Consider the following 26,469-nt stretch of genomic DNA (forward strand, 5'->3'; position numbering starts at 1 on the left):
CGAGGTTTGGCACTGAGCATAAATCTTCATTTTATGTGGATTGTCCACTCAATGGTTCAGGAAGGAGGAAAAAGTTGGAGAACCAAGTTGACTTCAGTTTAGAGATACAGCACGGAAACAGGCCCTTCGGCCCACCGATTCTGCGCAGACCAGCGATGCCCGCACACGCACACCATCCTATACAAAGTAGGGACAATTTACAATTCTATTGATGCCAATTAACCTACAAACCTGTACCTCTTTGGAGTGTGGACGGAAACCGAATCATCCTGAGAAAACCCACGCAGATCACAGGGAGAATGTATACACTCCATACAGGCAGCACCCATGTTCAGGATCGAACCCGGGTCTCTGGCGCGGTAAGGCAGCAATTCTACCGCTGCACCACCGTGCCAGCCAGTCTATGATCCTTTCCTGTTGCTCCTCAAGGTTCCCTGTAGGAGCAAGCCTGGCCAGAGGGGGCAGCAGATGCTCACCAGACTGACCATGCACCAGACACCCTGCCTGCTGGAAGGCCATGTGCAGAGGCAATCAGAACAGAAACTACAAGATATACAAGTAGGCCATTATTTTCTTTCCCCTCCACTGGCAGCCTGAATATCCTCAACTGAGAGGTTTAATAGTGCAGGATTTTCTCCTAATTTTCCTGTCCCCATCACTCACATGGGGTTCTCCGTATGCCAGGACACAACAGGAAATGTAATGCTGCCAGGGTTCAGTGTACTCTGGGTACTGACGAGGGATCCCATGTCCCGAACAAGCCCCCAAGTCTCCTTGTTGGATCAACCAGAAACTTTCCCTTTCCCAGCACCGTCCTTGCGCTCCTCAAATTCAGACCGTCTCATTTGGTGCCAAAGTGTGTGCGCGTGTGCCTGTTTTAAGCCAAACTCACTGCACAAAGGAGTGTTTGATCCTGGTGCTCTGGGCTAGATTCTAACTCAAGTTGCTGACAGGAAAGAGCACTGCTCCAGGTAGGAGCACATTAAAGTTCATCTAATTTCCGGGCAGAGCGTAGATAGAAGAATGTTAATGCAGGCACAGTCAAGTCATCAGAGGTGGGACCCTCTATGTCCATTGTAAAAATATATAGTGAATATTGACATTTTATTATTTAGTATAGCACTAAAATGCTAGCGTGGAATGTTGACATGGTCATTATTTTGCGGGAAAGATACAGAGATGTAAACAACTGACTTTAGATACAGTATCAGGTTTTGCTTTCTACCCATGATATCATCTGGCAGCGCAGCAGAGAAGGTGGATTCAAGTGATATGTGAAGCTGGAAGCTAAACCTATAATACTTGACCATATTTAACTCCTTCACTGTCAGGCCCATCCACACCCTTTGAAAAACCATTTTATTTTTTTGCTTCTTATGCAGATTGCTTTCTCCCCCCTCCCATCCTCACTTTCCAATGCCCACCTCTATAATATTAAAAGCTCTTTTTGGTACAAGGGGCTGCACCAAGAATGCAAGATGTGCCCCATGATAAATAATATTAGGAAAAGCAACACACCTTACTCTTTTCAACGAATCCTAATGATATCTACAGATGCTTGTAGGAAGTATACTCTCTGGTTGCAACTGGTTGGCAATTGCTCTGCCCAATAGCAGAATGGTGTGAATGCAGCCCAGATACTTACGCAAACCAGACTCCATCCCCATCGACTCCATCTACATCTCTCACTGCCTTGGGAAAGCAGCCAACACAATCAAGGACCATTCGCATTCAGCTCATTCCCTCTCCTTCCCTTTCCCGTAAAGACAGATACTACCCTATTCAAAAAACTCTTGAACAGAACTCTCACAAGCATTCTCCACCTTCCAATCTACCTTGTTGTAGCCCTTGCACTTTTTTTAACAGCCCTTTCTCTGCAGCTGTAATACTATATCTGGCACTACTTTTCTTTCAGTTTTCTTTCTGTTTTTGCATTACCTCTTGTGCGTTTCCATTCTACTATGATCTTCCAGGATAGCAAGCAAATAAACGTTTTCCACTATATCTTGGCACAATATCATAACCAAGCACTCTTGGCTTATATAAAGTACAGGTTTTATACAGACTTCAGTTTGGGCTTATCACTGTGCTCCAGGGCCTGGCCTCTTGCTATTTCTGTCACCTTACGTTGCCTCCACGGATCCATAGAGCAATATTGCACAGGAAGGAAATATCTGGCCCTTGAATTGTCAGCCAGCTCTTTGAGCAATCTAGTCAATCAGTACTATTCCCATTCCACACCCCTGTACATTTCACCTCTTTCAATCACACATCCAAATCCCTTTGAAAGATATTAGAATCTATTTAAATCTTGCTGTAATTACTGCCATTCACTGCAACATACAGCAAATCATGTCACCTCTAATTCTTTTGCCAATTGTGTTAAATCAATTATTTCTGATTTCTGACTATCTACCAGAGAATATTCACCTTAGTCACTCTATTTAAATCCTCCTTGATTTTGAAGGCTTCCCTCACCTCTCCCCTTGAACATTTCTACTCTGAAATAACTTTTGCACCTCTGATCCCTCCGTATAGCTGAAATCGAGCATCCCAGATACCATTCCAGTTAATTAATTCTGCAACAGTCAAGTGGGTGATCGATGGTGGCCGTGGACTCGGTGGGCTGAGGACCCTGTTTCCAAACTAAACCAATGTGGAACTGGACACCAATTACGAAGCCTGGATCAGCAATCCTTTCCCTGGACAAAGGCCACTTAGTTCGTGTACAGCACCACGCTGTCATCCATTTTGATGCTGGAGCTGAATTGAAACCCAGATGGTGTCATGGGGCAGAAAGCACCTCCGCGCTATCATCTTATAGTACAACAGCTGTAAGGTGAATGATCTAAAGAACAATTTCATTCGTCAGCGCCACCATTATGGTCAAGAGATTTAAAAAAATCAATATACATCATGAATAATAAAAAAGAAATCCCCAAATTAATTGTTACCATTATATGCCCAGATGTTTATAATAATAATAAATTCTGGCTTAAAAATATAATAATAAAAAAAGGCCTCTCAGTTAACCAGCAACTGCTATCAAATTAATGTCTCTGGGATCCACAGAAACACAGAGTTTTCCTATAAGCATAAAACCATTCATGCAGCCTGCGCCCAAACTGATTTTATCCCCACTTTTTAAGTTTAAGAGAAGGATGCAAAGCATCCAACTAGAGTGAGTTTTACTGATGCATTGCATCTGACTGCTCTTTGCCACACACAGAGTGAATACCTGTTTCAAGACGATGCAATGACCCAATAACCAGCTGCATCACTTGCAGAGCATTGCACACAGTTCCACGAACATTGGCAAGGCTTCACATGTTAAGGTCTACAGGGTTACAAGTGCAAGCGCCCTCTGGCGTGCCACAAAAGTCATCTCAAGCACGACCAAACAGTCTTCGAGGTGCTCGAAGACCACGCAAGTCCTTGCTCACGGAGTTCGATCGTATTCCTCGGAGGCGATGTTGGTGTTGATGGGGAGGTCACTGTGAAGGTGCTTGTAGACAAAGTGGAAGAGCTGAGGGGGGGCCCTGCTGTGCAGCTCGGCCTTGATCTTCTGGGGGAAGGTGTCGGAAGCCAACTGCTGCCAAGTGTCATTGATGAGGAGGAAGAGCCCGTAGTTCTCAGTGTCCTCCACGTGGAACTTGGCAGCACAAAGGGCACACAGCTCCTCTGTCGTGGTAAAGGGTTGTACCTGTAACGTCTTGGCTGTGCAGCCACTTGTCATGTTGTTGAAGGCCACACGCATGTAGTTCTGTGCGGATTGAGAGAAAGGAGATCATTTTAGCATAGGCTTTAGGAAGCACAAAACTGGTCATAAGGCCATAAAGTAATTAATGATAGGAGTAGAATTAGGCCATTCAATAGACAATAGGTACAGGAATAGGACATTTGGCCCTTCGAGCCAGCACCACCATTCAATGTGATTGTGGCTGATCATCCACAATCAGTACCCCGTTCCTGTCTTCTCCCCATATCCCCTGACTCCGCTACCTTTAAGAGCCCTATCTAGCCATCGGCCCATCAAGTCTACTCTACCATTCAATCATGGCTCTCCCTCCTAACCCCATTCTCCTACCTTCTTCCCATGAACTGACACCTGTACTAATCAAGAGTCTATCTATCCCTGCCTTAAATATATTCACTGACTTGGCTCCACAGATTTCTGTGGCAAATAATTCCACAGATTCAACACCCTGGTCACAACCAAAACTGCCATAAAGGATAAGTGATTGCATTTAAATGAACATAGGCTTGGGTTTGAATAACCCCACCATCTCCACACATGAAGTTCCAAGTCTGAGGCCCACCACCACAACTAAAGAGCAGTCCTGAGCTACTATCTACCTCATTGGTGACCCGCGGAATATCTTTGATCTGTTTGCCTTTATCTTGCACTAAATGTTGTTCACATTATTCTTTATCATGCATCTGTACACTGTGAATGGTTCGATTGTAATCATGTATTGTCTTTCCGCTGACTGGTTAGCACTCAAGAAAGGCTTTTCACTGCACCTCAGACAATAAACAAAACTCACAACTCACCTACCACAATGGGATATAATCATTGTCAAAGGCCAAGCCTGTTGCAAAGGGACCCAACTGCATGGGATCAATATTTTCTCAATGTAAAAATATCTATTGCTTGATGCACTGCATGATCTCAGGCAAGGGAGAAAATGTTAACGCAAGAGTCTCACATGATTACGAAAGTCCATGCATTATGTGATTTAGTTAAAAGCAAGTTCACAGCTTTGATTAACAGCACTGTTGGGCAAACTAATACAGGATGGTGTTTTCATTTAACTCACATGCTTAATCAATAATGTTTTATTATTAATGTCTAATGTTTTATGTATCATTCTTAACTGTCACTGTATGTCATGTTGTCACTTGCGGGCGGAGCACCAAGACAAATTCCTTGTATGTGAATACTTGGCCAATAAACGTATTCATTCATTTGTTAAGATGCCGTTACGGCATGGTTGTTAATTGCATCCCTGAACTCTTTCAGTGTCGGGCCTGCTAGCTCTAGTCTTTCCCAATCAGTGTTGAATATACAGTGCTGGAAGTGACTTGACATCAACCATGCGCCGGACACGAATTGGCAAAAATTGGAAGAAAAATATAAGGGGAGGGTGTCAGTGATGTTGGACGGATTGCATGAGCTTTCAAATCATCTCTTTAATTATTTGAGAACATCCTAGTGGTAGCAGAATTGAAATGTCTCGCTGAGTTGGTTGGTACTTTGTTTTCACACGTGACGCGTCACACTGAAACTCTTTGTTTTGCATACTATGTATACGGCGCTGACAAGGTTACAGTGTATTCATTATAGTCCCCAATCGTTCCCCTTTTGTTCTTGGTGCCCCCCCCCCCCTCCTTTGTTCTCGGCGGCCCCTACCCCCACGCCAGGTCCCCCTTTATCCTTGGTAGCCCCCCCCTTGTCCACAACTGTAGTAACGGACGATTTATTAAAACTGCCGCACACCAGCAGATCAAGTTTGACTGATCTCCTGGTGATTATCGGTTCAATAAATCGCCCGTTACTTCAACCCAACACCAACCCCGCTTGGCCTTTCCATTTGCTCCAACACACTCAACACAGGAGGTTCAATCATTTATGCTGAAGCGTGCAGTGTAAGATACTGTACAAGAAGTCGATACATAGCAACGGCTGCAACTATTCTCCGAGAGCCACACCTGAAAGTCTTCCACGGTGGGAATGCTTCTAATATGCGTAGTCCTCCTTTTGTGCCATTGGTTCAGAGTGTTCCTGGTCTGTGAGCTCAGTAACCTGGCTGCCTGTTCTTCTTGGAAATTCTTTATTAGCGACAGGGCTCCATATGCACTAGTCAGGTAATAGCCACCTAGATGGAATGAAACAACAGAGTTTTAAATGACTGGTTGAGTTTAGTTTAGTTTAAAGATACAGCGCAGAAATAGGCCCTTCGGCCCACCGAGTCCGTGCCGACCAGCAATGCCTGTACATTAACACTATCTTACTTACTAGGGACTATTTACAATTTTTACCAAAACTTAACCTGCAAACCTGTACATCTTTGGAGTGTGGGAGGAAAGTGGAACACCAGGAATAAACCCACGCAGTCACAGGGAGAATGTACAAACTCCATGCAGACAGTATCCATAGTCAGGAGTAAACCTGGCTCTCTGGCGTTGCAAGGCAGCAACTCTACCACTGCGCCACCGTGCCTGCCCAAGTGCTCAAACTTGGGGCTGTGTTTGCCTTAATGGCGCACTAACTCTGAATGTAACAGGCCCAGCAACATACTGTCTGATATCACAAGTACTCTACCTCTTACACAGGTTTGTAAAACAGTGGAGTAAAAGCAGCACAGCTGGTAGAGTTGCTGCCTCAGGGCTCCAGGGACCCGGGTTCGATCCAGACCTCAGGCATTGTGTGCGTGTGAGGTTTGCACGTTCATCCCAGTGACCACATGGATTTCCTCCCACATCCCAAAAATGCGTGGGTTAATTGACCCCTAGTCTATAGGGAGTGGATGCAAAAGTGGGAAAACATAAAATTAGTGTGAATGGGATTTAATGTTTGGGGTGAACTCGATTAGTCCAAAGGGCCTGTTTTCATGCTGTATCTTTCTCTGGATCTGTAAGGCAGCAGCTCCACCAGCTGCATCACTGGCACAGCCAGAACAACTAGAATTTGGTTCATTTTAACATCATCTGGTGGAATTTTTATGTTTGATATCACTTCCGATGTGAGACGGGAAGTCGCCGGCCGAGTAGAGATGACTAAGGCCATTAGTGATGAACGCCACCTCCTCTACGGATGTGTACCCCCGGCCCAACGGCTGAAGTCCAGGAGAAGCTTTCTCAGCCATGTCCAGCCCCTAATAGCATCACGGGAAGAAACCAGACTCCAACTATGGACAAAAAGGCTTGAGGACGACCCCCGCCCTCCTACTGACATGGGTATCCCTCCTTCCGGGCTCAGAAGCACCATGGGTCCAGTGGAAGACGCTCAACCACCTGAGAACAGGAACAGGGCGATCAAAAGCTGCCATGGCCAGATGGGGCTATGAAACTGGCCAAACCATCTGTGAATGTGGAGAAGAGGACCATACAATGCAGCACTGCCTTGTCTGCCCCCTACTACCCAACCAGTGCAGCCCAAAGGATCTTGCAGTGTTCAATAAAAACGCAAAGGACTGTGTAAAGGAATGGGAAACTGTCATATAACCAACCAGCTTCAAAGACACAAAAAGAAGAAGCACTTTTTAATATAAAGATATTTGGTACATTATTTCGTAAAACCATATGAATAAGTCACAACAAGTTTAAGTTGCCAAATGAATTCCAATTAGAATTCACTCTCGGAAAAAGTGAACTTGTTTCGACTGTTGGGTGTGAAGCAGACTTCAAACAATCTTCACATACTCAGAAATAAAGATAATGTGCTGGAGTAATTCAGTGGGCAGGCAGCATCCCTGGAGAACATAGATAGTGATGTTTCAGGTCGGGAACCCAAAACGTCACCGAGTCATGTTCTCCAGATAAGCTGCCTGACCTGCTGAGTTACTCCAGCACTTTGTGTCTTTTTTTTTGTGCGAACTGGCACCTGCAGTTCCTGGTGCCTTCAGATAGTTAAGTCACGTGTGGGCTTTTACAGGCTTGAAGACAGAAGATTAGACAAACATACTGACTTCACAAGTCAGAAGCAATCGCACTGTAGACCCACACATTTAAACACAAACACTATTTATACACGATTCTAAAACCAATGATTTTCTTTATAAGATGTCATTTCCTATTTAAATACGCCACAGTGACATCACATACATGGTGCCAAAATGGCCATTGGAACAGGAAGGAGAACACCCTGTACCCACACAATAAGATTCTTTCTTGTAAACAGGATGTACAAAGCGATTCCGTGCAAAATAATTCCCAGTTAAACCCCAGCTCAGTGCCAGGAATGCATTCCAATAAGCTCCCCTGTATTCATTTCCTTATTCACTGAAAAACAAGGGAGTTGTTGAGAATCTATTCCTTTCATTCACCACGCATCTATACTCATTCAGCTTCTTGGCTTTTGAATCATTGAGAGAACAGATTAAATAGTATTCTATTTCAATTTTAGATCCTGATAATAAACTTTTGATTCAAGCCAGTTACAAATGAGTACTGAGACTCTCTCCCATTGCGTTGTCATTTGGTTCCTGCTGTTCCATCTCCTCTCCTAATTTTTCCACAATTGCAACATCATGTTTCATCATCTCCTTGGCAGATGTTGCACCCGATCATTCCCTGATCTGCTCTCCTCTTTGTGAAGTCTGAACCACTTGCTCCAATAACACACAAACTTGTCCTTTAAGTAGTTGGGGAAGCAAACTATTTAATTCGCCTCCTTGCCACGGCATGGGTTGCAGCCGATCAGGTGACCCTTGTACCAAGAATTGTAATTCATCAAATCACCTAAATAATCCTTTGCATGAGACCCACTCTCCACTTAAAACTTGCGAGAGCTTTGTTAAATTATTTGCTTGGCGGCATTGTAATCAACATTAACACGGTGGGGCGGCAGCGGTAACGTTGCTGCCTCACAGCGCCAGAGACACGGGTTTGGTCCCGACCACGGGTGCTGTCTGGACGGAGTTTGTACACTCTCCCCGTGACCCTTTGGGTTTTCTCCGAGATCTCCGGTTTCCTCCCACACTCCAAAGACGTAGAGGTTTGCGGGTTAATTGGCTTGGTATAAATGTAAAATTGTCCCTCGCGTGTGTAGGATGGTGTGAATGTGCGGGGATCGCTGGTCGGTGCAGACTCGGCGGGCCCTTTTCCATGCCGTATCTCGGAAAACCAAATAAAGCTAATCAGCACTCTGAACAATAGCTGCATGCTGTACCTTCTCCGTGCAGCAGAGATGGGTCCAAGAGCTCCATCATGTATTCAATTTCATTATCCAACTCCGGCATATCACACTGGGCTATTATGTAGGTCAACATAGGCAGGAAGTCATCAGCCCCATATAATCTCCCTGTGGGTGCAATAACACAGTCATTAGAAGATTCTCTCCCCCAAGTTTCTTGTGATAGCACAATTCGTTTCAAAAAGTAAGAATTGCAAATTCATCATTTTTGTACTTGTTAAGTTTTTTTTTCTCATTCACAGGATGTGGATACTGTTCCACTTTGTCAACAACAACTCCACGTGGTACCCATCGCCTCCTGAGCTCCTAATGGCAGCTCAGAACAAACTATAGAAGCAAGTAAGATAGACACAAAATGCTGGAGTAACTCAGCGGGACAGGCAACATCTCGAGGGAGAAGGATGGGTGACATTGCGGGTCGAGACAACTCTTGAGACCATTAGTCTGAAGAAGGGTCTCGACCCAAAAAGTCACCCATTCCTTCTCCCTTGAGATGTTGCCTGTCCCGCTGAGCTACTCCAGCATTTTGTGTCCATCTTCGGTGTAAACCAGCATCTGCAGTTCCTTCCTACACATATAGAAACAAGGAGCTGTGGATGCTGGTTCACCAGGACACAAGATGTTGAAGTAACACAGGGGGTCAGGAAGCATCTGTGCAGAAGATGGATGGGTGATGTATTGGGTTGGGACCCTTCTTCGGACCATCAGTAGGAGGCAAGTGGACCGGGCGTCCTTGGGTCGCTGTGTTGGTAGAGCAGGTCGCTGGAGACCCTGCAGCAGCAGGGGATTGTTTGGAACGGGGGGCCACTGGAGGCCCCACACCAGCACTGGGAGACAGAGCAGCGATGAAGGACACAGGCAGCAGGCAGCCCAGGCCAATCCCTGCAACAGTGCCACCACTAATACAATGGGCCTTTATGGCCAAGATAAGACCCTGCAGTCTTAACTACTTTGAAATTTAAAGGGCACAAGTTGGTGCCAGAAATGTGGCGACTCTTTGCCTATTGCCTCAGTGAAGTCTACTATTCTTAGACTACGATCATTGCACTTTTGTTATTATCTATGATCGTGCTTGTCTATAGTATGATTTTACTGGGCAGTATGCAGAACAAAGAATGTCACTGTACCTACATACATGTGACAATAAACTATCATCATCCTCATCATTCCCTCTCTCATTTTACCCTACATCGAAAGGCTTTGGGGTTAAATTACATTTAGGCAATGTTTCTTTTCAGAAACATTTCTCAGAGAGACGTGGAAAAAATGCTAAGTACCATTTGCTTTAGCTACTGTAGTCTGTTTTGATTTGTCGAATTGGGAGTAGTGCAGTCCAGCAGTGAGTAACTGATCTTGTCTTCCCAAAACACGTTGGAGAGGTGCGTACGTCCAATTGAGAGGCACACATCATTATAGCAGCATAATTCTGAAAACAGGCTGCCCAGACTACCAACCAGGTTTACATTTCTCTCTCTCTCCATAAAATTTACACTGGCATTAATTCTCTCTAACTTTCCTGTAATTTCTTATTGTTTTCTTCATAGGCAGAAGTAGTAATCCCTTCTTATCCCCTTTTACCATTTTTTTGTGACCCAGACTCATTTCAGCTATCTCCTATTGACAATCTGCACTTTAGTCAGTTTGAACTGTTTTGACTATTTTACTATTCTTTTAAAAACCATGTTCTCGGGGTATCTAAATCTAAATTTTATTAGTTATTTATGTTATGACATCGGATGGAAGCTGCAAACCCAAATCTTGTTGCGCTTATGTGCAATGACAATAAAATATATTATTATTATTATTATTATTTATCCAGTCCCTTTGACAATGAATAACATATCATTGCTACCAATCAACACTAATTTCCATGAGATTAGAGAGACAATAAACATTCATGTGCCACGTCCATATTTCACTCTTGACCAATGCATTAACATCATTCATTTGTTAAGTCTGCCACAAATCAGTGAAATAATATTGTAGATAGACACAAAAAGCAGGACAGGCAGCATCTCTGGAGAGAAGGAATGGGTGACTTTTTGGGACGAGAACCCTTCAGAGTGAGAGTCACTGGAGAGGGAGTTTTGAGATATGGAAGGGTAAGGTGTGAAAACGACAGATCAAAGCAGGCGATAATAAGGAAATGTTAAAGAAATAAAGAAACTAATATTGTACCCGAGTTGTTCTCCATAGCAGTGTAGATAACTTTGCAGACCCTCAGCAGTAGGAATACCTTCTTCTCTGGAGAATACGTCTTGCGCATGTTTGAAAATTTATGTTTTATTTTCTCCAGGGTAACAGTGTCAGGGATGGCAGCATTAACTCCCAGCTCTTGAGGTACCTTCTGTTTAACTGAGATCAGATTTTCCTTCAACTCCTTCCAGGAGCCATCAGCCGCATGGAATTGTATCAAAGTTGTATAAATGTAAGATTTCAAGGGCTTCAAAATGCATTTGTGCATTGCTTTCTCCAAAACAATATCTGGAAAGATTACAAGAAATCAAAAGTTCAAAATCAAAATGTTAAAAACTTTTAAGTCTAGAATGCACAACTCACAATAATTGACCATAAAGACATTGACATAACACTTATCTGTGTACCTTTCTTGATTAGAACAGGTGTCAAGGGTTAAACATAGAAAAATAGAAAATGAGTGCAGGAGTAGGCCATTCAGCCCTTCGAGCCTGCACCGCCATTCAATATGATCATGGGTGATCATCCAACTTAGTATCCCATCCCTGCCTTCTCTTCATACCCCCTTTAGCCACAAGGGCCACATCTAACTCCCTCTTAAATATAGCCAATGAACTGGCCTCAACTACCTTCTGTGGCAGAGAATTCCACTGATTCACCACTCTCTGTGTAAAAAATGATTTTCTCATCTCGGTCCTAAAAGACTTCCCTCTTATCCTTAAACTGTGACCCCTAGTTCTGGACTTCCCCAACATCGGGAACAATCTTCCTGCATCTAGCCTGTCCAACCCCTTAAGAATTTTGTAAGTTTCTATAAGACCCCCCCTCAATCTTCTAAATTCTAGCGAGTACAAGCCGAGTCTATCCAGTCTTTCTTCATATGAATGGGTTATGGGGAGAAGGCAAAAAAATTGGATTAGGAGGCAGAGATCAGCCATGATTGAATGGAGTGGACTCGATGGGCCGAATGGCCTAATTCTAATCCTAGAGCTTGTGAACTTTTAACTATCTTAGTATTTGGTATTTATTACAAGTTATAACCACGCACGGTTAAAGGGGAACATGCATACTGACAACACTCTTCCTGCTCCATAGAAATGGTGCCACTGAATGAAAGGATGCTGCAACCTAGCAAAGCAAGACAACGGACATCATAGCAGGAAGTAGAGACAAAAGCTGTCACTGAGTTAACGGGCGAACAATGGGGAAAGTTGATTGAACTTCCATTCTAATTTATTCCTGGCCAAGATGTGGAGAGTCACTGGAATGACCAACATTGATATTCTATCCCTCATTATCCAAGCTAAGGAAACAACCACACTGATGGGTCCAAAAGGTCACAAAGAGGCCAGATGCGGCAAGGAGAGCAGATGACCTGATGTCCTCACCCGACAATGGAATCAGGGGAGGATGAATAAGGGCGAGAAAATAGCATTGAAGTAGAATCGTAGAAAACCAGTGAAGATCTTGTTTAGCTTAGAGATACATTGTGGAAACAGGACCTTCGGCCCATTGAGTTCACCCCGACCACCTGTACACTGGTTCTATCCTACACACTAGGGACGATTACAGAAGCTAATTAACCAACAAACCTGCACGTCTTTGGCATGTGGGGGGAAACTGGAGATATTTGAGAAAACCTATGATGTTACACAGAGAACGTGCAAACTCCGTACAGACAGCACCCGAGGTCAGGATTGAACCGGGTCTCTGGCACTGTGAGGAAGCAGCTGTACCGCTGCGCCACCGTACCACCCTAATGAATGACAGAGCAGGCTTTGGACGGACAAATTATGTACTCCAACTCCTAAGTATTACTTCCTGCAGTCTAAATATCACAACTTAAGTGTTCAGGAAATGGGAAACCGTGCATGCCTGTGGACACAAGGCAAACACAGGGAACAAAACACAGCATGAACTAGAATCTGAGCAAGTGAGTTATCAGTCATCCAAATGGATAGACACAAAGTGCTGGAGTAACTCAGTGGAACAGGCACCATCTCTGGAGTAACATGGATAGGTGACACTTCGGGTCAATGCCCTTCTTCACGCTGAAGGGTCCTCAAACAGAAACCTCACCTATGTACTCCAGATATGCTGCCTGCTCAGCACTTTGTTTCCTTTTGTGATTAGGGTGGAGGATGGCACCACAGAGGTACGTTTTCATTATTCTAACTTACTCTAACTTGGCCAAAGTTAAAGACTGATGTAAAAATGTTTCTTTGGAAGATTCTGCTGCAGCTAATCAACGTTTGCTGAAGAACCAAAAGGCGTAGAAGTGTGAAACGCACACCTCCAGATTCAGGAACAGTTTCTTCCTAGCTGTTATCAGGCAACTGAACCATCCTACCAACAACTAGAGAGCAGTCCTGAGCTACTCTCTACCTCATTGGAGACCCTTGGACTATCTTTGATCGGACTTTACCTTGCACTAAATATTATTCACGTTATTCCATTTATCACGTATCTGTGCACTGGTGGACGGCTTGATTGTAATCATGCATTGTTGTCCGCTGACTGGTTAGAACGCAACAAAAGCTTTTCATAGAAAATAGGTGCAGGAGTAGGCCATTTGGTCCTTCGAGCCAGCACCGCCATTCAATATGATCATGGCTGATCATCCAAAATCAATACCTCGTTCCTGCTTTTTTGCCATATCCCTCAATTCTGTTACTCCTGAGTGCTAATACCCAACTCCATACTCATACATCCAGTGAATTGGCCTCCACTGCCTTCCGTGGCAGAGAATTCCACAGATTCACAACTCTCCGGGTGACTTTACCTCGCTTGGCACATGTGGCAATAAACTAAACTCAAAAGCAATTGATGTTCAGCAGCTGGCTAAACTTGCATTGCAGCGTGATGTTTCGTGCAGACTACTCTAAGCTGGCAGCGGAGGGAAGAGTAGTTGAGCAGCAGTGGAAGGGTTAACTACTGATATTTGCTCTGTTGCTGCCTCAGGCAGTTCTTGGAGTTGTTGAGCAATTCAGTTTTGTACTCTCTGCAAAAACACCAAGGAAGCCAAATCCTAGTGACATCATCCCTTGGCAGGGGAGAGCATTGTGCCGCTTATTTTTAGAAACTAAAATCTCGTGCCTAGTGTTCATCTCCTTTTTTTTGCAGGCTACCTTTTGTCGCAGAATATTCGTCTTTTCTCCAAGTTTAGAATGGCTGAAAATAAGCAGCAAGTCCAAACCTGCCCAAAATTAATTTATTTCAAAAATCTCAGTGAAACTTAAAGAGCACAGACTGCGTGGAAGGTAGACATAAAATGCTGGAGTAACTCAGCAGCATCTCTGGAGAGAACGGATGGGTGATGCATCGGGTCGAGAACCTTCGTCAGGCTGAGCATCCAGTGATATATCGGGTTCGAGACCCTTCTTCAGACTGAGCATCCAGAGATGCTGCTGTTCCCACTGTGTTACTCCAGCATTTTGTGTTTACCTTCATCTGCATCTGCAGTTCCTTTCAACAGATATGCAATACAACCAGCTGAATTCTCTCAGTTCTGACGAGTACTTCACTATAAAGTACACAGAGTGATTGCTGCACTTTTGAATCCCATTTCAGATGTTAAGCTCTCCCTATCCCTTGGCTTCTGAGATTTCCAAGTTTCAAGTTTCATTACAAGTTTCATTAAATGGAGTCATTTTGCAAAGCATAACATAGGAAAATTTCCAGCAGGCTGCTTTTATTTCCTGTTTTAAGGATGACTAAATCTGTTCACCATATGGCAATGTAGTGTGTCAGCTATTCTTGCAAGTGCTGTGGTTTAGTAAATCTGCCACACACAGTACTGTTAAGAACAATTTTGATTCAAGTGATGTGTACATAAACACAACCTCTGGGATGGAAGGTTTAAACAGCAGACTAAGCACATACTACCAGTTCTACCTTATCCTTAAATTAAAAGAAGGGATGGCTGCGGTAGAGTTGCTGCCTTGTGGTGCCAGAGATCCAGGTTCGATCCTGACCACGGAGTTTGTACGTTCTCCCAGTGACCGTGTGGGTTTTCTCCAGGTGCTCCGGGTTCCTCCCACACTCTCAAAGACGTACAGATTTGTAGGTTAATTGGCTTCGGGAAAGATTGTAAATTGTCACCTAGTGTGTAGGATAGTGTTAGTGTACGGGGATAGCTGGTCGGCGCAGACTCAGTGGTCCGAATGGCCTGTTTCTGTGTGTTCTCTCTAAACTAAACTAATGCAGAACATTAAAATAAATAAGAACCGTAAATTTAAACAGGTTTTCTCCTTGCTACATTCATATCTTCTAACTTTTAGCAGCCTGCTTTGTCCTCCCCACCGCCACCCCACCAACAGACATCCTATCACCAAATAGAGAGTAGTCCGGAGCTGCCATCTACGTCATAGAAGACCCTTGGACTATCTTTAAACGGACTTTACCTTACACTGGACGTTACTCCTGTATCTATACACTGTGGACGGCTCGATTGTAATCACGTATATTTTTTTCCGCTGCTGGAATAGCACGCAACAAAAAAAATTTCCACTGTAACTCAGTACACGTGCCTATAAAGTTAACTACTGTAACAGCGCTGCTAGAAATAGGTCACCCTACAGACAACTCTTCTTTGGATCATCCCTCCACCTATGCAGGGCTTTGTTTTCTCACTTGACCACAAATGCAGACCAGATTAGATACAACGCTGTGCACCTTTTAACTTTCCAATGAGAGATCAGCCACCTGAAATGTTCACTCGTTTTTTCTCCCTACAGATGCTGCCTGACCAGCTGAGTATTTACAGCACTTTTGTGTTTTTGTTCCAGATTAGGCAACTTTTAATAGATAAGAAGTGATTCTGTCTATTGTCATTGTCAATAACAAGTATATTGCCATTGCAAGAGAATGTCTCGATAGCCTGACTCACCTCTCCATCCACTTGAAAGACTTAATCTGCTTTTGGCCATTGGGACAAATCTCTTCTGAAGAAGGATCTCGTCCTAAAAAGTCACCCATTCCTTCTCTCTAAAGATGCTGCCTGTCCCGCTGAGTTACTCCAGCATTTTCTGTGGATCTTCAGTATAAACCAGCATCTGCAGTTCCTGCCTGCACAATCCTATCCACTTAGCTCATTGCATAAATGATTTGCAAGAATTAACTAACCTGCAAACCATGGTTGTTTTTCTTTCACCAGCTGCAGAATTGAAAAAGCGCGCACAACTTTGCCTGACAGCCTATTGATTTCAATGTTGTTAATCCTTCATTAACGATACAAAGCATGCATTTCCCAAACACATAAACTAAAAATATTTTCCGTGTCGAAAAGTAAAACCTCAAATCAAACTCTGTTGATTCTGGGCTCGGAAATGTCACGGTATTATTTCCATAATATAGCCATATTTGTACTGAAAGTTCCTCCATGACTTCAGACTTTGTATTTAAGATTGACTCATTGGTTTGATTACATTTACAACAAGCTTCCAAAGAAAGGCATCAGATTTAATGTCCAAAACGCAGCACAATTAACCCTTTACTGCATGCAACCATTTAGAATCAGACACAAAACTTTATGCCAGCTCTAAAAATATGATGTATTTTCAGTTTTGTTACAGCTATGAAATGATCCATTTTAATTTGATTTCTAACTGCAGATTTATGCTGTTAAATAAGTCCCCTAATAACCAAAAATAACGATTTTCCAAAGCCTAGGGGCTGCACACAATACCTTTTCGTTAAGCCCCCTCTTAAAAAAAAAGCCACCTGCACCAGCAACTCCTATTATTTATGTGGATATCGAACAACAAGTTTCCTCCCTTAAAAAAAGAACACATTGGACGGGATTTGCAAGTTATACAAAGTGGAGCTATGTAGTAAGATGCACACTGATCCTGCTAAATGCAAAGTAATTTTTAGACATGAACAAAGTCTGTCGGATTTCTATACACCACATTCCTCCACGCTGCCAAATCACAACAAGATATCAAGTGAATTCTGCAGCCTACAATAGGCAGGCAGATAGCAGCAACACTCTGCTTACCTATTTCATCCTCGGGAATGAGGGACTCAATTGGCGGGTTCAATTCCGAGCTCTGGGTCAAGTAGATTTTGACCTGGGTCATGAACTGGCGGATAGTGAGCAGCATGTCCGTGCTGGAGACGTGGCAGTCCTTGTTTTCCTTGAAGAAGCTGATGTAGTCCTGGATCAGGCACCCAAAGTAGGACTGCTTGTCCCGGGCCATCTCTGCTATCTTCTTCACCATCCGTTTCTCTGGCGTCATGAAGGAGCTGAACACCCCGCTCACTTTCTGAATGTGGTTCTTGACCATTTTGGGGAAGACGAACGAGCTGTGCCGTTTCTTCTTGGGGTTGCAGGGCGGAGGGGGCACCTCTTGGTCGCTCTCCCCGTCGGAATACTCCAGGCTGCTGTTGGTGTCTTGGTGATAGGGGCAGCCGCGGTCCACGTCCATGTTGCTCGAGTCTGATTCCGTGGACGTTGTGGACATGCTCACGTCGCTCAGCCTCTGGCTCTCTTTGATCTCCTGCATGTGAGCGCTGAGACTCGCAGCTGATCCTTCACTGTTGCAGCAGCGAGCCACGTTGTGTAATGCTTGTGCCTCGCCCTTGCCGGCAGCAGTCACTGCCTCCTCCGCCACAAACGATTTCACTGCAGTCCCATCATCATCATGCAGGGGTGTCAGGTTTCTCTCCATCTCCGAGCTGTTTGCCAGCTTCTTGCAGCGAGGCGGTGGAATCGGAGCAGCTTTAGCCCCCGGGTGTCTGACCGTCTGGTTCATGTCTGTGCCCGCCCGCAGTGGCGGTGGGCGAGGAGGTGGGGAGCAGGGCCTGCCCGTCTCCCCGGTTCGCGGACACTGCCTTTTCACGCTGTTGCGAATGTCTTTACTGTGGACCTCGAGAAAGAGGGGATTAATAAAGCACAGAGCACCATTGGTCTGGCAGCATTCCAGCTCCGAAGGCGTTCGAGTCCGTATGGAATGTACTTTGTTTGAGAGAGACTGTTGCCTCGCCTCTGTGCAAGTGCTGAGTGGACTGGTGGAAGGTGCAGGGGGACTCTTGGCTGCTCTCTTGTACACAGAAGAACTCCAGAACTCTGAAACAAAAGAATGCTGAAAAGTTGAGAACAGATGGGCTTTAGTTTCCAAATAGCATGTGTTATTATGGATTTGAAATTAACTCCATAAGGGGAAAAAATAGGAACAATAGGAACACAGAGTTGACGTGGAAAAGCTTTTCCCACTGAGAGTAGGGAAGATTCAAACAAGGGGACATGACATGAGAATTAAGGGACTGAAGTTTAGGGTAACATGAGGGGGAACTTCTTTACTCAGAGAGTGGTAGCTGTGTGGAATGAGCTTCCAGTGAAGGTGGTGGAGGCAGGTTCGTTTTTATCATTTAAAAATAAATTGGATAGTTATATGGATGGGAAGGGAATGGAGGGTTATGGTCTGAGCGCAGGTATATGGGACTAGGGGAGATTATGTGTTCGGCACGGACTAGAAGGGTCGAGATGGCCTGTTTCCGTGCTGTAATTGTTATATGGTTATATTATTAGGGATTAGAAAGTAACTCCGAGGGACAGTTTGGTTTAGTTTAGATCAGAGGTTCGCAGCCTTTTATGTCCCGTTTACCCCTTGCAACTTTAATAGCACATAACAATGTCATTTTACTTATTTATGAACAACTAATTCTCAAGTCATGTCCTCTTGTTTGAATCTTTCCCACTGAGAGTAGGGAAGATTCAAACATGAGGACATGACTTGAGAATTAAGGGACAGAGGTTTAGGGGTAACATGAGGGGGAACTTCTTTACTCAGAGCGTGGTAGCTGTGTGGAATGAGCTTCCAGTGGAAGTGGTGGAGGCAGGTTTGATTTTATCATTTAAAAATAAATTGGATAGTTATATGGACGGGAAAGGAATGGAGGGTTATGGTCTGAACGCAGGTAGATGGGACTAGGGGAGAATAAGTGTTCGGCACGGCCTAGAAGGGCCGAGATGGCCTGTTTCCGTGCTGTAATTGTTATATGGTTATATAACTAATGATGAACAGATACCGGTATACCAGAACCCAATACAGTCAGTCAATGAGAGAAAATATGTACAAATTCAGAATCAACAAATTTATCCCCTGTGTAGGCGAAATTTCCCCCTGGTTGGGAACCCTTGGTTTAGAGGTACGGCATGCAAAACTGGCCCTTCGGCCCGCCGAGTCCATGCCGACCGCTGAGCGCCTGCTCACACTAGTCTTATATCATCTCCCACTTTTTCATCCACTCCCGACACGTCAGGGGAAATTTAGAGAGGAAAATTAACCTGCAAGCCCGCACGTCTTTGGGATGTGGGAAGAAATCGGAGGAAACCCACGTGATCACAGGGGGAATTTGCAGACTCCACACAGACAGCACCCGGGGTTAGGATTGAACCAGGGCCTCTGGCACAGTGAGGCAGCAGTTCTAGCCGCTGAACAATTATTGGTTACCTCACCTAATGCCTCATTGTAGGTAAATAAATAATCCCAGTGACACACCTTAAAACCTGTTGTTATAAATTAACTCATCAAAAACATCATTACCACACACAATCAAGGTTATCAACATTTGTTTTTACATTCAAAAGAGACAAAGTGTGAGAGTGCGAGATAAAATGTCTTCAGTCTTTTCCTTCTGCGGGTTGAAGGTCAGATTCAGATTCAGATTCAATTTTAATTGTCATTATCAGTGTACAGTACAGAGACAACGAAATGCATTTAGCATCTCCCTGGAAGAGCGACATAGCAAACGATTTGAATAAATAATAATAAGTGTCCGGGGGGGGGGTGGTGATTGGCAGTCACCGAGGTACGTTGTTGAGTAGAGTGACAGCCGCCGGAAAGAAGCTGTTCCTCGACCTGCTGGTTCGGCAACGGAGAGACCTGTAGCGCCTCCCGGATGGTAGGAGGGTAAACAGTCCATGGTTGAGTAAACAGTCCATGGTTGAGGTGGGCTCCCGACTTCATGCAAAATCCCCAGAACTAAAGTGTACTCACCGAGACCCAAGAATGCAATTGCTTCCAGTTCTGTCTCCGTCTTGGCAGTTGTGATACCACAAGGCAGTTTTAAAGGGAAAGGCAACACGTCCCTATGTTCCAAAAAAACAAAAGCCATAATTGAATCCATTGAAGCAATGCTGCAGCCACACCAAGACGTAATGCAGCAGGAAATATTCCGTCCCTTTGAGAAACCAAGTATAGAAAATCGGGAGAGTCCCTTCTTTTGTCAGCATGAAGTAAAATAATATTTCCATAATTACACTGACACATTCCTTGGTCCTTCAACCATGCATGCATGCCAAGAAAAACTCCAACTACACTGGGCTGTACTTTTTCGGCTCAGAATGTCAATCTCTTGTACGTCACTTTGGGTGGATGGGTGAAGTTAATGCCGGAAGGAGCCAAAACATTTTGCTTCTGAAGAAAGCATTGCGCTGTTTTGTGGAACCACAAACAATAAAATTAAGTACAACAAATATTTGTTGGGAGAAAGGTCTCGACCCGAAAAGTCACCTATTCCCTTTCTCCAGAGATGCTGCCTGACTCGCTGAGTTACTCCAGTACTGTGTGTCTATTCTCAGCATCTGGATTGGCCACAGGTTCCGAAAAAGCTGCCTCACACCAGCCCTTCACCAGATCTATAGACCCCTTCACTTTTTCTACATTTTGTTACGTTACAGCCTTATTCTAAAATGGATTAAATTCTTTTTTTTTTAAATCATCAATCTACACACAATACCCCAGAATGAAGAAGCGAAAACAGGTGTTTAGAAACTTTTGCAAAGAAATTAAAAAGAAATAACTGAAATATCACATTTACATAAGTATTCAGACATTATGCGATATGACACTCAAAATTGAGTTTAGGTTCATCCTGTTTCCATTGATTATCTTTGAGATGTTCCTACAACTTGATTGGAGTCAACCAGTGGTAAATTAAATTGATTGGACATGATTTGGAAAGGCACACACCTGTCTATATAAGGTCCCACAGTTGACAGTGCATGTCAGAGCAAAAACCAAGCCATGAAGACAAAGGAATTGTCCATAGACCTCCGAGACAGGATTGTGTCGAGTTGCAGACCTGGGGAAGGGTATAAAACAATTTCTACAGCATCGCAGGTCCCGAAGATCACAGTGGCCTCCGTCATTCTTAAATGGAAGAACTTTGGAACCACCAGAACTCTTCATAGAGCTGGCCGCCCGGCCAAACTGAGCAATCTGGGGAGAAGGGCCTTGGTCAGGGAGATGGTCACTCTGACAGAGCTCCAGAGTTCCTCTGTGGAGCTGGGAGAACCTTCCAGAAGGACAACTATATCTGCAGCACTCCACCATAAATGCCTATTTATGGTAGAGTGGCCAGACGGAAGCCACTCCTCAGTAAAAGACACATGACAGCCCACTTGGAGTTTGCCAAAAGGCATGAGAAACAAGATTCTCTGGTCTGATGAAACCAAGATTGAACTCTTTGGCCTGAATGCCAAGCGTCACGTCTGGAGGAAACCAGGCATCACTCATCACCTGGCCAATACCATACCTACAGTGAAGCATGGTGGTGGCAGCATCATGCTGTGGGGATGTTTTTCAGCGGCAGGAACTGGAAGACTAGCCAGGATCGAGGGAAAGATGAATGGAGCAGAGTACAGAGAGATCCTTGATGTAAACCTGCTCCAGAGCGTTCTGGACCTCAGACTGGGGCGGAGGTTCACCTTCCAACAGGACAACAACCCTAAGCACACAGCCAATACAACGCAGGAGTGGCTTTGTGACAAGTCTGTGAATGTCCTTGAGTGGCCCAGCCAAAGCCCGGACTTGAACCCGATCGAACATCTCTGGAGGGACCTGAAAATGGTTGTGCATCGACGCTCCCCATCCAACCTGACAGAGCTTGAGAGGATCTGCAGAGAAGAATGGGAGAAATTACCCAAATACAGGTGTGCCAAGCTTGTAGCACCATACCCAAGAAGACTTGAGGCTGCAATCGCTGCCAAAGATGCCTCAACAAAGTACTGTCTGAATACTTATCATCCAATGTAAAAATATATATTTTTTGTACTGATAGTCAGAATTTTGAATTGCCATAGGCAAACCTCTTCATACGGCAGACAGGCCATGCCACTTATAGCATCAATGCCCGTCAAAATAACGAACTATCCAAGTCCAATCAAACTTCCCAGTTCTACATCATCTCCTTCTAAGCTATAGCATATTGCAAGAGTTACTGCCTCTACCTCTGTTTCAAATCCAGAACCCCCATCACTCATCAGGTCAAAGGTGTTTCCATTCTCTTCCAATCCTTCTACAAGTTGTAGCGCAGCGATAGAGTTGATGCCTCACAGCTCCAGAGACCTGGGCTCGATCCTGACTGCGGGTGCTGTCTGTGTGGAGTTTGTACGTTCTCCCCGTGACCTGCATGGGTTTTGGCCGGGTGCTCCGGTTTCCTCCCACACTCCAAAGATGTACAGGTGTGCAGGTCAATTGGCAGCGGTAAAAATTGTAAATTGCCTCTCACGTGCAGGATAGTGGTAGTGTGTGAAGTGAGTGCTGATCGACGCGGACTCAATGGGCCGAACGGCCTGTTTCCGCTATGTGTCTCTCAAGTCTAAAGTCTTTGCTTATGACTTCTCTGCTAAAGAAAACTTGGTAGAAGAGAAGGAACTACCCAGATCTCTTTACCCACCCCCCCCCAACCTCTTTTACTACAGAGGTAGCAGCAACAGCCTGACTGATGTATCCTCAAAGCAGAATTCACAGTCGGAGCTACAGGGTCAGAAGTCGTCCACATCTCCCTGCAAGTGCTGACAGTCTGACTCCGTGACTGCAAACAAAAATCCTTTACACAATAACATAAAGCAGCGGATAGGGCTGGGAGTCTGCAACGGGTCAGGCAGCACCTCAGGCAGTCGGCTAATCACCAGCAGTTGCACGCAGCTGGCTGGACAGCAGTCTATTCAGATTCAAATTTAATTGTCATTGTCAGTGTATGCATAAAGTGCAGTGGATCAGATGCCCACGTTTCCCGAAGCTTCAATGTTATTTCTAGGATATTAAAAGGGCAGCAGAAGGGTTAAAGACGAAAATGACAAACTCATTCTCAAACCACTGCACGCACTCCTGTTGCTGTTTGTGCAGCTGAGGTTTTTGGCCGGGGTGTGTTGTGCCTTTTCATCAAAAGGCATGCACTTCAACAGACCCAAATCCCTCTCCCACTGCGGAATTGGGAGCCAAATACAAATTCCTTCCCCCCCCTCCTTACAGCTGCAAATTTGCTTCACAAAAAAAACAATAATATAGGATCTAACTGCTGCAGAAGTCCGTAAAGAACTGGTCAAATGTGAAGGGATTAGAAGCACTACCAATGGCCTGTCCAGGAACCCCAATCTTTATTAATTAGGGCCTTATTCTGGCCAGTTGCACAATGATTAACATCCCCCAGTAGAAATAAAAAAGGAACTGCAGATGCTGGTTTACACTAAAGGACACAATTTTAAAGTTTTCTTATGCTTATAAGTTCTAGGAGCAGAATAAGACCATTCGGCCCATCAAGTCTACTCTGTCATTCAATCATTGCTGATGTATCTCTCCCTCTCAACTCCATTCTCCTGCCTTCGCCCCATAATCCCTGACACCCTTACTAATCTAAATTTCTTTTATCAAAGCCAATTAACCTAAAAACCTGTGCGTGTATGAAGGAACTGCAGATAGACACAAAATGCTGGAGAAACTCAGCGGGTGAGGCAGCATCTATGGAGAGAAGGAATTGGCGACGTTTCGGGTCGAGACCCTTTGTCAGACTCTTCACCTGCAGATGATGGTTTAAACCAAAGATAGACACAAACTGCTGGAGTAACTCAGCGGGACAGACAGCATCTCTGGAGAGAAGGAATGGGTGGCGTTTCGAAACAACCCTTCTCTCCAGAGATGCTGCCTGCCCTGCTGAGTTACTCCAGCTTTCTGTGTCTCTCTTTAACCTAAAAAATCTGTACTTCTTTGGAATGTGGGAAGAAACCAAAGCACCTAGAGAATTTTCAAGATATAATGGAAAGGATGTAGAAAGGATTCTTTAGACTTTAGAGATACAGCGTGGAAACATGTCCTTTGGCCCGCTGGGTCCACGCTGACCAATGATCACCCAGTACACTGGCACTATCCGACACACTAGGGACAATTTACCATTTTCTTTACCACAGCCACTTAACGCACAAACCTGAACATCTTTTGAGTACGGGAGGAAACCGGAGTACCTGGAGAAAACACAGGGAGAACGTACAAACTCTGTACTGACAGCACCCATAGTCAGAATCGAACCCGGGTTACATTAGATACTATTGCATTAAAACTTTTTGGTTACTGAAGCTAAGCAGACTTTGCAACAGAGAGGTTTCCAACATCTGTTGAAGGTTTGCCACCTGAAATGTTGATCTAATATGTGTGTGCTTCCAAAAACTGTTCTTTTAAAAATGATATAATCTGAACTAATAGCAGCCTTGTCCTGGACACAAGGAGCTTTTGTGAAGGGATGTCGAGATGTATTTTGCCTGGGTCCGGACCAGCATAATTACCATTGCCATGGGACATCATTGCACACCAGGTGCACAGTGGAAATAAAAACACTTTCGCAATTACCAACCTCCCTCCGTTCCTTTCACACAAAAACAGGCCATAAAATGAATGGTCATGTTATCGAAGTTTATTTCAAAAGCAAAGGACGGGCTGCAGGAGGCAGCTTTTTTGACCTTTGTTGCAAAGGATTTCGGGGGGGGGGGTTACCAGGGTGGAGAAACAAGGAACAGCAGGGGCTGGAAGCATGAGGAAAACACAAAGTACTGGAGGAACTCAGCGGGTCAGGCAGCATCTGTAGCAAGAATGTACAGAAGATGCTTCAGGTCGGGACCCTTCTTCACATTCAACACATAAAGCCTTTGGCTGTTTTGCCTCTTATTACATATAATTTTTAATATTGCATTTAAGATGCATTAGATTTCACCAATGACGGCCAATTTATCAGCCCATTGATATTTACTTGAGGCGCTTACTGCACCCTTCATATTTCTGCCCTCTCATTTCTGCAAATTATAATTGCATAGAATCTACATTATATGCTTTAGATTTCACCAGTCGCTGCCAATTTGACAATTACCCGAAGCACTTGCTGAGCACAGCTCATCCTCCTCCTTTCTGCAAATTATGATCATCTAGCCTCTAAACCGAGAGTTAATTTAATGACCAGATTGAAAACAGAAACCCAATACTGACCCTCGCTAGTGCCCTACTTTATATGTTTGTAAATATTCAGTACGTGAGGTAGCCACAAGGAACTGCAGATACACCATAGTGCAGGTCTCCACCTTCTTCATACTAACGGGTCCCGACCCGAAATGTCATCAGTCTATTCTCTCCACAGATGCTGCCTGACTCAGTGGGTTACCTAGCTCACGTGGAAGGAGGCTCTGGGCCAACAGAACATACATGCAATGTCTCAATTTTATCAGTGTGTAGGAAGGAACTGCAGATGCTGGTTTAAACTGAAGATAGACACAAAGGAATAGGTGACATTGCGGGTCGAGACTCTTCTGCAGACTCTCTGAACACGGGTCTCGACGTGAAACATCACCTATTCCTTTTCTCCAGAGATGCTGCCTGACCCACAGAGTTACTCCAGCTTTTTGTGTCAATTTTCGGTCTCAACTTTAACAGTAGCTTTACATTGGAGTCTGGCTCCTCTTACCTGCTAATACAGTAGAAAGCAATGAGCCGAAACAAGTCTGCAAAACTCAGGCAGGATCCTTCCAGGGAGAAGGCTGTGGAGCAAGAAAGAGGGAAAATATATATATATATAACCAGACCGCTTAGATAGCATGCACAGATGAGAAAAATATCAGACAGCATTGGGTATTCTTTTTAAGATAGGCAGGAAATTAATGTATCATGACCAGTATGTCTGTTTTGAGACATATAGAGCAGACATTACTGGTTTGTCTTAAGCTAAAACAGCTGTAGCAACCCGCTTTCACATGCTAAAATCTACTTGTTCCATACTTGTGGTAACATCCTCAAGGGTTTATTGAAATATCTTTCTTCCTGGACAGAACCAAGGGATATTTAGATTACACCCAGGTAGAATGAGGAGACTGTTATATTCGTTAAGGCCCGATTGAGCAGTCAGGTTGAAAGTCCAGAGCAATTTCCTGCAGCTCTGTCATTTCCAGTGCATCAGCAGTGGAGCCATCCACTTGGTAAATCATAAAGTCATTTGCTAACAGCTGGTTAATGTATTCGCAAAATCGCTGCTAATTTTATCTCACTGTTTGGCTTTTTCTTCAAGGTTACATAGGGCGGCGCGGTGTCGCG

The 26,469-nt window shown here is 44.4% G+C and overlaps 1 protein-coding gene across 1 annotated transcript in view; it reads right to left on the reverse strand.

Moving 5' to 3' along the window:
- Nucleotides 1-1,090: 1,090 nt before the first annotated feature.
- Nucleotides 1,091-26,469, reverse strand: part of LOC129699323 (ras and Rab interactor 2-like) — a 135,050-nt gene continuing 109,671 nt past the window's right edge. The window contains exons 6-12 of the mRNA XM_055638994.1: nt 25,847-25,919; nt 20,116-20,207; nt 17,112-18,182; nt 11,096-11,401; nt 8,894-9,025; nt 5,713-5,879; nt 1,091-3,763 (exon numbers count right to left, since the gene is read on the reverse strand). Coding sequence (XP_055494969.1) covers nt 3,440-3,763; nt 5,713-5,879; nt 8,894-9,025; nt 11,096-11,401; nt 17,112-18,182; nt 20,116-20,207; nt 25,847-25,919 — 2,165 coding nt within the window. The 3' untranslated portion in view covers nt 1,091-3,439. The remainder of the gene's footprint in view (nt 3,764-5,712; nt 5,880-8,893; nt 9,026-11,095; nt 11,402-17,111; nt 18,183-20,115; nt 20,208-25,846; nt 25,920-26,469) is intronic.

The sequence above is a fragment of the Leucoraja erinacea genome, chromosome 8 (assembly GCF_028641065.1).
Source record: "Leucoraja erinacea ecotype New England chromosome 8, Leri_hhj_1, whole genome shotgun sequence".
Classification (NCBI taxonomy): Eukaryota; Metazoa; Chordata; class Chondrichthyes; order Rajiformes; family Rajidae; genus Leucoraja; species Leucoraja erinaceus.